Below are 15,877 nucleotides of genomic sequence, written 5' to 3' on the forward strand. Positions count from 1 at the left end.
TTATTCTAATACAACACTAATTTATAAATCCTTTAGTATAGCTCAAAACATGATCGAATTGTATTTGATGATTAATAAAAAGTTTTCCGATTATTCTAATACAACACTAATTTATAAATCCTATAGTATAGCTCAATACATAATGGATTTGTATTTGATGATTAATAAAAAGTTTTCCGATTATTCTAATACAACACTAATTTATAAATCCTATAGTATAGCTCAATACATGATCGAATTGTATTTGATGATTAATAAAAAGTTTTCCGATTATTCTAATACAACACTAATTTATAAATCCTATAGTATAGCTCAATACATAATGGATTTGTATTTGATGATTAATAAAAAGTTTTCCGATTATTCTAATACAACATTAATTTATAAATCCTATAGTATAGCTCAAAACATGATCGAATTGTATTTGATGATTAATAAAAAGTTTTCCGATTATTCTAATACAACACTAATTTATAAATCCTATAGTATAGCTCAATACATAATGGATTTGTATTTGATGATTAATAAAAAGTTTTCCGATTATTCTAATACAACACTAATTTATAAATCCTATAGTATAGCTCAATACATGATCGAATTGTATTTGATGATTAATAAAAAGTTTTCCGATTATTCTAATACAACACTAATTTATAAATCCTATAGTATAGCTCAATACATGATCGAATTGTATTTCATGATTAATAAAAAGTTTTCCGATTATTCTAATACAACACTAATTTGTAAATCCTATAGTATAGCTCAATACATGATCGAATTGTATTTGATGAATAATAAAAAGTTTTCCGATTATTCTAATACAACACTAATTTATAAATCCTATAGTATAGCTCAATACATGATCGAATTGTATTTATTAATAAAAAGTTTTCCGATTATTCTAATACAACACTAATTTATAAATCCTATAGTATAGCTCAATACATCATCGAATTGTATTTGATTATTAATAAAAAGTTTTCCGATTATTCTAATACAACACTAATTTATAAATCCTATAGTATAGCTCAATACATGATCGAATTGTATTTGATGATTAATAAAAAGTTTTCCGATTATTCTAATACAACACTAATTTGTAAATCCTATAGTATAGCTCAATACATGATCGAATTGTATTTGATGAATAATAAAAAGTTTTCCGATTATTCTAATACAACACTAATTTATAAATCCTATAGTATAGCTCAATACATGATCGAATTGTATTTATTAATAAAAAGTTTTCCGATTATTCTAATACAACATTAATTTATAAATCCTATAGTATAGCTCAAAACATGATCGAATTGTATTTGATGATTAATAAAAAGTTTTCCGATTATTCTAATACAACACTAATTTATAAATCCTATAGTATAGCTCAATACATAATGGATTTGTATTTGATGATTAATAAAAAGTTTTCCGATTATTCTAATACAACACTAATTTATAAATCCTATAGTATAGCTCAATACATGATCGAATTGTATTTGATGATTAATAAAAAGTTTTCCGATTATTCTAATACAACACTAATTTATAAATCCTATAGTATAGCTCAATACATGATCGAATTGTATTTCATGATTAATAAAAAGTTTTCCGATTATTCTAATACAACACTAATTTGTAAATCCTATAGTATAGCTCAATACATGATCGAATTGTATTTGATGAATAATAAAAAGTTTTCCGATTATTCTAATACAACACTAATTTATAAATCCTATAGTATAGCTCAATACATGATCGAATTGTATTTATTAATAAAAAGTTTTCCGATTATTCTAATACAACACTAATTTATAAATCCTATAGTATAGCTCAAAACATGATCGAATTGTATTTGATGATTAATAAAAAGTTTTCCGATTATTCTAATACAACACTAATTTATAAATCCTATAGTATAGCTCAATACATGATCGAATTGTATTTGATGATTAATAAAAAGTTTTCCGATTATTCTAATACAACATTAATTTATAAATCCTATAGTATAGCTCAAAACATGATCGAATTGTATTTGATGATTAATAAAAAGTTTTCCGATTATTCTAATACAACACTAATTTATAAATCCTATAGTATAGCTCAATACATGATCGAATTGTATTTGATGATTAATAAAAAGTTTTCCGATTATTCTAATACAACACTAATTTGTAAATCCTATAGTATAGCTCAATACATGATCGAATTGTATTTGATGAATAATAAAAAGTTTTCCGATTATTCTAATACAACACTAATTTATAAATCCTATAGTATAGCTCAATACATGATCGAATTGTATTTATTAATAAAAAGTTTTCCGATTATTCTAATACAACACTAATTTATAAATCCTATAGTATAGCTCAAAACATGATCGAATTGTATTTGATGATTAATAAAAAGTTTTCCGATTATTCTAATACAACACTAATTTATAAATCCTATAGTATAGCTCAATACATGATCGAATTGTATTTGATGATTAATAAAAAGTTTTCCGATTATTCTAATACAACATTAATTTATAAATCCTATAGTATAGCTCAAAACATGATCGAATTGTATTTGATGATTAATAAAAAGTTTTCCGATTATTCTAATACAACACTAATTTATAAATCCTATAGTATAGCTCAATACATGATCGAATTGTATTTGATGATTAATAAAAAGTTTTCCGATTATTCTAATACAACACTAATTTATAAATCCTATAGTATAGCTCAATACATAATGGATTTGTATTTGAAGATTAATAAAAAGTTTTCCGATTATTCTAATACAACACTAATTTATAAATCCTATAGTATAACTCAATACATGATCGAATTGTATTTGATGATTAATAAAAAGTTTTCCGATTAATCTAATACAACACTAATTTATAAATACTATAGTATAGCTCAATACATGATCGAATTGTATTTGATGATTAATAAAAAGTTTTCCGATTATTCTAATACAACACTAATTTATAAATCCTATAGTATAGCTCAATACATGATCGAATTGTATTTGATTATTAATAAAAAGTTTTCCGATTATTCTAATACAACACTAATTTATAAATCCTATAGTATAGCTCAATACATCATCGAATTGTATTTGATTATTAATAAAAAGTTTTCCGATTATTCTAATACAACACTAATTTATAAATCCTATAGTATAGCTCAATACATAATGGATTTGTATTTGATGATTAATAAAAAGTTTTCCGATTATTCTAATACAACACTAATTTATAAATCCTATAGTATAGCTCAATACATAATGGATTTGTATTTGATGATTAATAAAAAGTTTTCCGATTATTCTAATACAACACTAATTTATAAATCCTATACTATAGCTCAATACATGATCGAATTGTATTTGATGATTAATAATAAGTTTTCCGATTATTCTAATACAACACTAATTTATAAATCCTATAGTATAGCTCAAAACATGATCGAATTGTATTTGATGATTAATAAAAAGTTTTCCGATTATTCTAATACAACACTAATTTATAAATCCTATAGTATAGCTCAATACATAATGGATTTGTATTTGATTATTAATAAAAAGTTTTCCGATTATTCTAATACAACACTAATTTATAAATCCTATAGTATAGCTCAATACATCATCGAATTGTATTTGATTATTAATAAAAAGTTTTCCGATTATTCTAATACAACACTAATTTATAAATCCTATAGTATAGCTCAATACATAATGGATTTATATTTGATGATTAATAAAAAGTTTTCCGATTATTCTAATACAACACTAATTTATAAATCCTATAGTATAGCTCAATACATGATCGAATTGTATTTGATGATTAATAAAAGTTTTCCGATTATTCTAATACAACATTAATTTGTAAATCCTATAGTATAGCTCAATACATGATCGAATTGTATTTGATGAATAATAAAAAGTTTTCCGATTATTCTAATACAACACTAATTTATAAATCCTATAGAATAGCTCAATACATGATCGAATTGTATTTGATTATTAATAAAAAGTTTTCCGATTATTCTAATACAACACTAATTTATAAATCCTATAGTATAGCTCAATACATAATGGATTTGTATTTGATGATTAATAAAAAGTTTTCCGATTATTCTAATACAACACTAATTTATAAATCCTATAGTATAGCTCAAAACATGATCGAATTGTATTTGATGATTAATAAAAAGTTTTCCGATTATTCTAATACAACACTAATTTATAAATCCTATAGTATAGCTCAATACATGATCGAATTGTATTTGATGATTAATAAAAAGTTTTCCGATTATTCTAATACAACACTAATTTATAAATCCAATAGTATAGCTCAATACATAATGGATTTGTATTTGATGATTAATAAAAAGTTTTCCGATTATTCTAATACAACACTAATTTATAAATCCTATAGTATAGCTCAATACATGATCGAATTGTATTTGATGATTAATAAAAAGTTTTCCGATTAATCTAATACAACACTAATTTATAAATACTATAGTATAGCTCAATACATGATCGAATTGTATTTGATGATTAATAAAAAGTTTTCCGATTATTCTAATACAACACTAATTTATAAATCCTATAGTATAGCTCAATACATGATCGAATTGTATTTGATGATTAATAAAAAGTTTTCCGATTATTCTAATACAACACTAATTTATAAATCCTATAGTATAGCTCAATACATAATGGATTTGTATTTGATGATTAATAAAAAGTTTTCCGATTATTCTAATACAACACTAATTTATAAATCCTATAGTATAGCTCAATACATGATCGAATTGTATTTGATGATTAATAAAAAGTTTTCCGATTATTCTAATACAACATTAATTTATAAATCCTATAGTATAGCTCAATACATAATGGATTTGTATTTGATGATTAATAAAAAGTTTTCCGATTATTCTAATACAACACTAATTTATAAATCCTATAGTATAGCTCAATACATGATCGAATTGTATTTGATGAATAATAAAAAGTTTTCCGATTATTCTAATACAACATTAATTTATAAATCCTATAGTATAGCTCAATACATGATCGAATTGTATTTGATTATTAATAAAAAGTTTTCCGATTATTCTAATACAACACTAATTTATAAATCCTATAGTATAGCTCAATAAATCATCGAATTGTATTTGATTATTAATAAAAAGTTTTCCGATTATTCTAATACAACACTAATTTATAAATCCTATAGTATAGCTCAATACATAATGGATTTGTATTTGATGATTAATAAAAAGTTTTCCGATTATTCTAATACAACACTAATTTATAAATCCTATAGTATAGCTCAATACATAATGGATTTGTATTTGATGATTAATAAAAAGTTTTCCGATTATTCTAATACAACACTAATTTATAAATCCTATAGTATAGCTCAATACATGATCGAATTGTATTTGATGATTAATAAAAAGTTTTCCGATTATTCTAATACAACACTAATTTATAAATCCTATAGTATAGCTCAATACATGATCGAATTGTATTTGATGATTAATAAAAAGTTTTCCGATTATTCTAATACAACACTAATTTATAAATCCTATAGTATAGCTCAATACATAATGGATTTGTATTTGATGATTAATAAAAAGTTTTCCGATTATTCTAATACAACACTAATTTATAAATCCTATAGTATAGCTCAATACATGATCGAATTGTATTTGATGATTAATAAAAAGTTTTCCGATTATTCTAATACAACATTAATTTATAAATCCTATAGTATAGCTCAAAACATGATCGAATTGTATTTGATGATTAATAAAAAGTTTTCCGATTATTCTAATACAACATTAATTTATAAATCCTATAGTATAGCTCAATACATCATCGAATTGTATTTGATTATTAATAAAAAGTTTTCCGATTATTCTAATACAACACTAATTTATAAATCCTATAGTATAGCTCAATACATGATCGAATTGTATTTGATGATTAATAAAAAGTTTTCCGATTATTCTAATACAACATTAATTTATAAATCCTATAGTATAGCTCAAAACATGATCGAATTGTATTTGATGATTAATAAAAAGTTTTCCGATTATTCTAATACAACACTAATTTATAAATCCTATAGTATAGCTCAATACATGATCGAATTGTATTTGATGATTAATAAAAAGTTTTCCGATTATTCTAATACAACACTAATTTATAAATCCTATAGTATAGCTCAATACATGATCGAATTGTATTTGATGATTAATAAAAAGTTTTCCGATTATTCTAATACAACACTAATTTATAAATCCTATAGTATAGCTCAATACATGATCGAATTGTATTTGATGATTAATAAAAAGTTTTCCGATTATTCTAATACAACACTAATTTATAAATCCTATAGTATAGCTCAATACATAATGGATTTGTATTTGATGATTAATAAAAAGTTTTCCGATTATTCTAATACAACACTAATTTATAAATCCTATAGTATAGCTCAATACATAATGGATTTGTATTTGATGATTAATAAAAAGTTTTCCGATTATTCTAATACAACACTAATTTATAAATCCTATAGTATAGCTCAATACATGATCGAATTGTATTTGATGATTAATAAAAAGTTTTCCGATTATTCTAATACAACACTAATTTATAAATCCTATAGTATAGCTCAATACATAATGGATTTGTATTTGATGATTAATAAAAAGTTTTCCGATTATTCTAATACAACACTAATTTATAAATCCTATAGTATAGCTCAATACATGATCGATTTGTATTTGATGATTAATAAAAAGTTTTCCGATTAATCTAATACAACACTAATTTATAAATACTATAGTATAGCTCAATACATGATCGAATTGTATTTGATGATTAATAAAAAGTTTTCCGATTATTCTAATACAACACTAATTTATAAATCCTATAGTATAGCTCAATACATGATCGAATTGTATTTGATGATTAATAAAAAGTTTTCCGATTATTCTAATACAACACTAATTTATAAATCCTATAGTATAGCTCAATACATAATGGATTTGTATTTGATGATTAATAAAAAGTTTTCCGATTATTCTAATACAACACTAATTTATAAATCCTATAGTATAGCTCAATACATGATCGAATTGTATTTGATGATTAATAAAAAGTTTTCCGATTAATCTAATACAACACTAATTTATAAATCCTATAGTATAGCTCAATACATGATCGAATTGTATTTGATGATTAATAAAAAGTTTTCCGATTATTCTAATACAACACTAATTTATAAATCCTATAGTATAGCTCAATACATAATGGATTTGTATTTGATGATTAATAAAAAGTTTTCCGATTATTCTAATACAACACTAATTTATAAATCCTATAGTATAGCTCAATACATGATCGAATTGTATTTGATGATTAATAAAAAGTTTTCCGATTAATCTAATACAACACTAATTTATAAATACTATAGTATAGCTCAATACATGATCGAATTGTATTTGATGATTAATAAAAAGTTTTCCGATTATTCTAATACAACACTAATTTATAAATCCTATAGTATAGCTCAATACATGATCGAATTGTATTTGATGATTAATAAAAAGTTTTCCGATTATTCTAATACAACACTAATTTATAAATCCTATAGTATAGCTCAATACATGATCGAATTGTATTTGATGATTAATAAAAAGTTTTCCGATTATTCTAATACAACACTAATTTATAAATCCTATAGTATAGCTCAATACATAATGGATTTGTATTTGATGATTAATAAAAAGTTTTCCGATTATTCTAATACAACACTAATTTATAAATCCTATAGTATAGCTCAATACATGATCGAATTGTATTTGATGATTAATAAAAAGTTTTCCGATTATTCTAATACAACACTAATTTATAAATCCTATAGTATAGCTCAATACATAATGGATTTGTATTTGATGATTAATAAAAAGTTTTCCGATTATTCTAATACAACACTAATTTATAAATCCTATAGTATAGCTCAATACATGATCGAATTGTATTTGATGATTAATAAAAAGTTTTCCGATTAATCTAATACAACACTAATTTATAAATACTATAGTATAGCTCAATACATGATCGAATTGTATTTGATGATTAATAAAAAGTTTTCCGATTATTCTAATACAACACTAATTTATAAATCCTATAGTATAGCTCAATACATGATCGAATTGTATTTGATGATTAATAAAAAGTTTTCCGATTATTCTAATACAACACTAATTTATAAATCCTATAGTATAGCTCAATACATAATGGATTTGTATTTGATGATTAATAAAAAGTTTTCCGATTATTCTAATACAACACTAATTTATAAATCCTATAGTATAGCTCAATACATGATCGAATTGTATTTGATGATTAATAAAAAGTTTTCCGATTAATCTAATACAACACTAATTTATAAATCCTATAGTATAGCTCAATACATGATCGAATTGTATTTGATGATTAATAAAAAGTTTTCCGATTATTCTAATACAACACTAATTTATAAATCCTATAGTATAGCTCAATACATAATGGATTTGTATTTGATGATTAATAAAAAGTTTTCCGATTATTCTAATACAACACTAATTTATAAATCCTATAGTATAGCTCAATACATGATCGAATTGTATTTGATGATTAATAAAAAGTTTTCCGATTAATCTAATACAACACTAATTTATAAATACTATAGTATAGCTCAATACATGATCGAATTGTATTTGATTATTAATAAAAAGTTTTCCGATTATTCTAATACAACACTAATTTAAAAATCCTATAGTATAGCTCAATAAATAATGGATTTGTATTTGATGATTAATAAAAAGTTTTCCGATTATTCTAATACAACACTAATTTATAAATCCTATAGTATAGCTCAATACATAATGGATTTGTATTTGATGATTAATAAAAAGTTTTCCGATTATTCTAATACAACACTAATTTATAAATCCTATAGTATAGCTCAATACATGATCGAATTGTATTTGATGATTAATAAAAAGTTTTCCGATTATTCTAATACAACACTAATTTATAAATCCTATAGTATAGCTCAATACATGATCGAATTGTATTTGATGATTAATAAAAAGTTTTCCGATTATTCTAATACAACACTAATTTATAAATCCTATAGTATAGCTCAATACATAATGGATTTGTATTTGATGATTAATAAAAAGTTTTCCGATTATTTTAATACAACATTAATTTATAAATCCTATAGTATAGCTCAATACATGATCGAATTGTATTTGATGATTAATAAAAAGTTTTCCGATTAATCTAATACAACACTAATTTATAAATCCTATAGTATAGCTCAATACATGATCGAATTGTATTTGATGATTAATAAAAAGTTTTCCGATTATTCTAATACAACACTAATTTATAAATACTATAGTATAGCTCAATACATAATGGATTTGTATTTGATGATTAATAAAAAGTTTTCCGATTATTCTAATACAACACTAATTTATAAATCCTATAGTATAGCTCAATACATGATCGAATTGTATTTGATGATTAATAAAAAGTTTTCCGATTAATCTAATACAACACTAATTTATAAATCCTATAGTATAGCTCAATACATGATCGAATTGTATTTGATGATTAATAAAAAGTTTTCCGATTATTCTAATACAACACTAATTTATAAATACTATAGTATAGCTCAATACATAATGGATTTGTATTTGATGATTAATAAAAAGTTTTCCGATTATTCTAATACAACACTAATTTATAAATCCTATAGTATAGCTCAATACATGATCGAATTGTATTTGATGATTAATAAAAAGTTTTCCGATTAATCTAATACAACACTAATTTATAAATACTATAGTATAGCTCAATACATGATCGAATTGTATTTGATTATTAATAAAAAGTTTTCCGATTATTCTAATACAACACTAATTTAAAAATCCTATAGTATAGCTCAATAAATAATGGATTTGTATTTGATGATTAATAAAAAGTTTTCCGATTATTCTAATACAACACTAATTTATAAATCCTATAGTATAGCTCAATACATGATCGAATTGTATTTGATGATTAATAAAAAGTTTTCCGATTATTCTAATACAACATTAATTTATAAATCCTATAGTATAGCTCAATACATAATGGATTTGTATTTGATGATTAATAAAAAGTTTTCCGATTATTCTAATACAACACTAATTTATAAATCCTATAGTATAGCTCAATACATGATCGAATTGTATTTGATGATTAATAAAAAGTTTTCCGATTAATCTAATACAACACTAATTTATAAATACTATAGTATAGCTCAATACATGATCGAATTGTATTTGATTATTAATAAAAAGTTTTCCGATTATTCTAATACATCACTAATTTAAAAATCCTATAGTATAGCTCAATACATAATGGATTTGTATTTGATGATTAATAAAAAGTTTTCCGATTAATCTAATACAACACTAATTTATAAATCCTATAGTATAGCTCAATACATGATCGAATTGTATTTGATTATTAATAAAAAGTTTTCCGATTATTCTAATACAACACTAATTTATAAATCCTATAGTATAGCTCAAAACATGATCGAATTGTATTTGATGATTAATAAAAAGTTTTCCGATTATTCTAATACAACACTAATTTATAAATCCTATAGTATAGCTCAATACATAATGGATTTGTATTTGATGATTAATAAAAAGTTTTCCGATTAATCTAATACAACACTAATTTATAAATACTATAGTATAGCTCAATACATGATCGAATTATATTTGATGATTAATAAAAAGTTTTCCGATTATTCTAATACAACACTAATTTATAAATCCTATAGTATAGCTCAATACATGATCGAATTGTATTTGATTATTAATAAAAAGTTTTCCGATTATTCTAATACAACACTAATTTATAAATCCTATAGTATAGCTCAATACATGATCGAATTGTATTTGATTATTAATAAAAAGTTTTCCGATTATTCTAATACAACACTAATTTATAAATCCTATAGTATAGCTCAATACATAATGGATTTGTATTTGATGATTAATAAAAAGTTTTCCGATTAATCTAATACAACACTAATTTATAAATACTATAGTATAGCTCAATACATGATCGAATTGTATTTGATGATTAATAAAAAGTTTTCCGATTATTCTAATACAACACTAATTTATAAATCCTATAGTATTGGTCTATTATAAATAGGTTGAAAATCATTAGTTTCTATAATTATAGCGGCTATCTAGAAACAGAAAAAATTAATAACTGTTCATTTAGGTTATCAAATGTTGCGGTATGACAAAATAAACTAAACATTTGACATGTATAATATATAATAACTTGGAATTACAAAATATACTCAACTATACATATGTAGGGTATAAAATTTTAATGCAAATAATTTTTCAATACATTATTAGTAGTCATCTATTATAATCTAATGTCAGAATTTTAAATTTCGCAAAAATATATGCTACAGACAGACACACAGACTCAAAATGGTTTCGTATAGATTTCAGTAAATAAAACTTTATTTTTTTAATATAATATTTTATTTATTAAAAAAAAATACAATTTATGATTTAATTTAATTAAAAACGGGCTTTAATTAAGGGCTTTAGTTATTTTTAAATTTGTGTTCAATAATTCATATAATGGGATATACTGTATGTAATGATTTTAATAATTTTTGTTTGTTTATGTATTACAATATTATTATCTGTTTATTGTTAATATATTTTATGTATTTAAAAACTATTTAATTTCTATCAAAAAGTATTTTTTTTTAAACTATAAAATTATTGGATAATAAAATTTTATTTAACTATTTATTAAATGAAACGTATTATTTGATTAAAAATTAAAAAAACAGATGAAAATTACAGCAATTTTTTAATTATATGAATAAATCATATTTTTTCTAAATATTAAAAAAAATATTGAATGAAATCAATAATACAAATGTTTCAAATAATTCAAATACAGATTATAATAATAATAATAATAATTACAAAACACGTGTCAATCAGTTGAATACAATAGAGAGAGAAAAATGATTAGTCATTACAACTCTTGGCTGGCCTTTGACGATGACTTATGTCCGCCGCCGGCGGACTCAGACTTTTTCGGCAATAGTACCGAATGAATGTTAGGCAAAACGCCGCCCTGACTGATGGTCACACCGGCCAACAGTTTATTCAGTTCTTCATCGTTACGTACGGCCAGCTGTAGATGTCGGGGAACTATTCGGGACTTTTTGTTATCGCGAGCAGCATTGCCGGCCAACTCAAGGACTTCGGCAGCCAAATACTCCAATACGGCGGCCAAATAGACGGGAGCGCCGGCACCCACTCGTTCAGCAAAGTTACCTATTATTTGAAATTGAAATAACAATAATTAAAAAAAAATGACATCAAATAACATCAGTTTTATCAGTTGATCCGTCAATCGATCAATCCGTCCATCAATTCATTACCTTTGCGTAGAAGACGATGAATACGTCCGACGGGAAACTGTAGGCCAGCTCTAGACGATCGGCTCTTTGCCTTACTCTTCACTTTACCACCTTTTCCTCTGCCGGACATTATTTGTATGTCTTTTAGTAAATTAATTAATAGATGAAAATGAAGTGACAATTGATTGCTGAATGAATGTCTCAAATGAAATGCAATTCAATCACTAAATGAATGACTGATTGTTTGACTGAATAATACAGTAATAAGTGTTTTGCGCCAAAAGTATCGCTACTTTTATACCCCCTCTGTATACGCAAAACGCTGTGAACCGGCAGTCAGCCAATCATCGATCAGTTAACAAATTCAGAGTCGATTTCAATCATCCAATCAGAAACTGTTTGTCAGAAACTTAATAATATTACTGTAATATACACTCAATGTATTGGAAACAACAATTCATAAACAACGTATAGTCCGGGGAATGGGTGGGGTAAGTGTTTTTTTTTCTGAACCCCTTATTATTTACACTGTGTATTGCCTTAAGTATTGTATTAATAATTATTGGTGTAATATATGTGTGTTGGTGTTTGTTACGTTATATGTGATTTGGATTATTTTTTGGTACATTAATATTACAGTAAAAATTTTTACTGTAATATTGAGTTAATATTTTCTATAGAAAATCTATAGACATTAGACATTAATAATTGTAATACTAATCCAATGGAAACTTTTTGTTTTGTTTTAGTCAACAATTATTATAATACAATTGTACTTACGTTATAATTGTCTACTGTTTAAGATTGACTATAAATTAATACTCAAAATGTATTAATAGTTAAGTAAAAAAGTTATTATTATTTATTTTTTTTTGGCGCAAATGTATTGCAAAATGTATTTTAGTTTTTAACAGTGTTTTGAATCACTAGTAGTGCCAGACATGCGCTATGAGTATCACAACAACAACAACACACATAAGTGATGACTGTTTATATTCAATACAAACTTTTTTGTTATTATTATTATTTAGTTAATTGAAATCATATGTCTTAAACAAATAGTGATTTTTTGTTTGTTTGGTGGATCAGCTTTACTAGTGATCTGTTAAGAAGATATAAAAATACAAAATGAATACTATTATACAGATACTGATCAACTGTTTGATGTCGATGACAGCCTTTTATATTACTTTGAAAGCTATACCACAAGTCAGACAATTGTTCATCAAAGCCAACCTCTTTGGTATCGATCAATGCAAACAAAATAAAGACAAAAAAGTGTTTGTTTTTTATTATATAATAATAACTTTATTATTATTATTACTATTGACTGATAATTTGAATTAAATTTAACGATATGTTTGATGTCTATTGTCGTCAACTGTAGGGCCGAATCCCAGGGAGTGGTCGCCGGCTGTGTATATCTGGTGGTAATGTTTCTGTTTATTCCCATACCGTTCACGTCCTCTCAACCGCTCGGCAATGAATGGCTGTTTACTCTCGAAGATTTTAGACACGAAGTGGTCGGTATATATATCCCGTGAAAGTTATATAAATATTATTTTGCTTAAGATTTTTTGACCAAACAGTTCGCTCAATTCATAAGTGCTTTGCTATCCATCTGTTGTATGATATTCTTGGGCTTTGCCGACGATGTACTCGACCTAAGATGGCGTACAAAACTATTGCTGCCAACGATAGCAACTCTACCGCTGTTAATGGTCTACGGTATTACATATAACAATACAACAGTAATAGTTCCCAAACCGTTACGCGATTTAGTTGGCTATAGTGTTAATTTGGGACCAATTTATTACCTGTATTTGGCAATGTTAGCCGTATTCTGTACGAATGCCATCAACATTGTGGCCGGAATTAACGGTATAGAGGCCGGTCAGGGTCTGGTCATTGGACTATCGATAATAGTCTACAATATAATCGAGTTTATCGGGTCATCGGATCAATGGCAGTGTCATCTGTTTTCATTGCACTTTATGCTGCCGTTTGTTGCCGTAACGGCAGCCCTACTCTACCATAACTGGTATCCGTCGCAAGTGTTTGTCGGCGACACGTATTGCTATTTTGCCGGAATGACCTTCGCTGTGGTCGGCATTTTGGGTCACTTTTCGAAAACAATGCTATTGTTTTTCATACCACAAGTGTTTAACTTTTTGTTTTCTTGTCCACAATTGTTTCATTTTGTCGACTGTCCCCGACATAGACTACCCAAGTATGTAATCATAATAATAATGAGTAGACTTTTAGTTTTAAATTGTAATTTTTTATCATCTATTAAATAGATATGATGTCAAAACCGATAGAGTATACGCCAGTACTTTCCGATTGAAGACCAATGAAACCAAACCGTTGGGCGCATTGTTTATTGCAATACTTCGTACTTTACGTTTAGTTGAATACCGAAAGGTTAGCGACAACGACGCCGATCCAAAAAACAAGACATTAGTGGCCACCGGTGTTGTCGGCGTCAACGATACCTACGAGTGCTCTAATCTGACGATAATTAATCTAATTTTAGTCAAATTCGGTCCAATGAATGAAAAATATGTTACAATTATATTGTTAATCATTCAATGTTTGTGCACTTGTTTAGCATTTTTCATACGTTACGGAATAAGTCGTATATTTTATTGATATTTAATAACTAATTTTAAAATTTAAAAAAATCTATAGAAATAATATTTAATTAATAAACATATATATATATATATATTTGACATTAATTGCAATAGAGATTTCTATTTAAATTTTATTTTTCCAATTCATTGTATCATAAATTTACCAAAAGTTAAAAAAAATTGAAATAAATGTATTTATAATTTGAGTTAAATTTTTTTTGTGTGAATAATTTCAGATAAGTTATGTGACATATCTAATGATTACTGCAAATGTTTTTTTTAATGTTTCTATTAAATTGTCTTTTTTTAGTTATATATGAAATTAAAATTTTATTTATGTTAATCGTAAAATGATTTGTTATTTTTTTTGTTGTTGTTGAATATATATATATTGTATATATGATTGAAATTTATGTCAAAAAGTACCGGTAATTTGTTTAACTATTATTATTATTATAACTAGTGAATTACGGTAATAGTATTTTTTATAATATTTTTTTGGATATTTTTTAATTATTAAATATTGATTTATAAGAGTATAATATTTTTGTTGTAAATATTATGTTAATAACACCTAATACTGTGAGATGAAAATAGTTATATAAATATATAAGTATATAAATGATAATAATTTTTAATATATATTTTGTATTGAATTTATTATAATCATATAAAAATTTGTTTTCATATAGCAGTTAGATTT

At 24.5% G+C, this 15,877-nt stretch overlaps 2 protein-coding genes across 2 annotated transcripts; one reads left to right on the forward strand and one right to left on the reverse strand.

Moving 5' to 3' along the window:
* Positions 1-11,981: 11,981 nt before the first annotated feature.
* On the reverse strand, positions 11,982-12,844 carry LOC128960798 (histone H2A-like). Its single transcript, XM_054306934.1, has 2 exons — positions 12,560-12,844; positions 11,982-12,452 (listed from the first exon to the last, which is right to left on the reverse strand). The coding sequence occupies exons 1-2, from the start codon at positions 12,666-12,668 to the stop codon at positions 12,148-12,150; spliced, it is 414 nt and encodes a 137-aa protein (XP_054162909.1). The 5' UTR covers positions 12,669-12,844; the 3' UTR covers positions 11,982-12,147.
* Positions 12,845-13,518: 674 nt separating this feature from the next.
* Positions 13,519-15,190, forward strand: LOC128960799 (UDP-N-acetylglucosamine--dolichyl-phosphate N-acetylglucosaminephosphotransferase-like). Its single transcript, XM_054306935.1, has 4 exons — positions 13,519-13,818; positions 13,926-14,061; positions 14,128-14,768; positions 14,839-15,190. Exons 1-4 carry the CDS (start codon positions 13,667-13,669, stop codon positions 15,188-15,190), a joined length of 1,281 nt encoding a protein of 426 aa, XP_054162910.1. The 5' UTR covers positions 13,519-13,666.
* Positions 15,191-15,877: the final 687 nt, after the last annotated feature.

Source organism: Oppia nitens, unplaced genomic scaffold (genome assembly GCF_028296485.1).
Source record: "Oppia nitens isolate AA-2021 unplaced genomic scaffold, nextdenovo-longstitch-racon4-pilon3 scaffold55_pilon_pilon_pilon, whole genome shotgun sequence".
Lineage (NCBI taxonomy): Eukaryota > Metazoa > Arthropoda > Arachnida > Sarcoptiformes > Oppiidae > Oppia > Oppia nitens.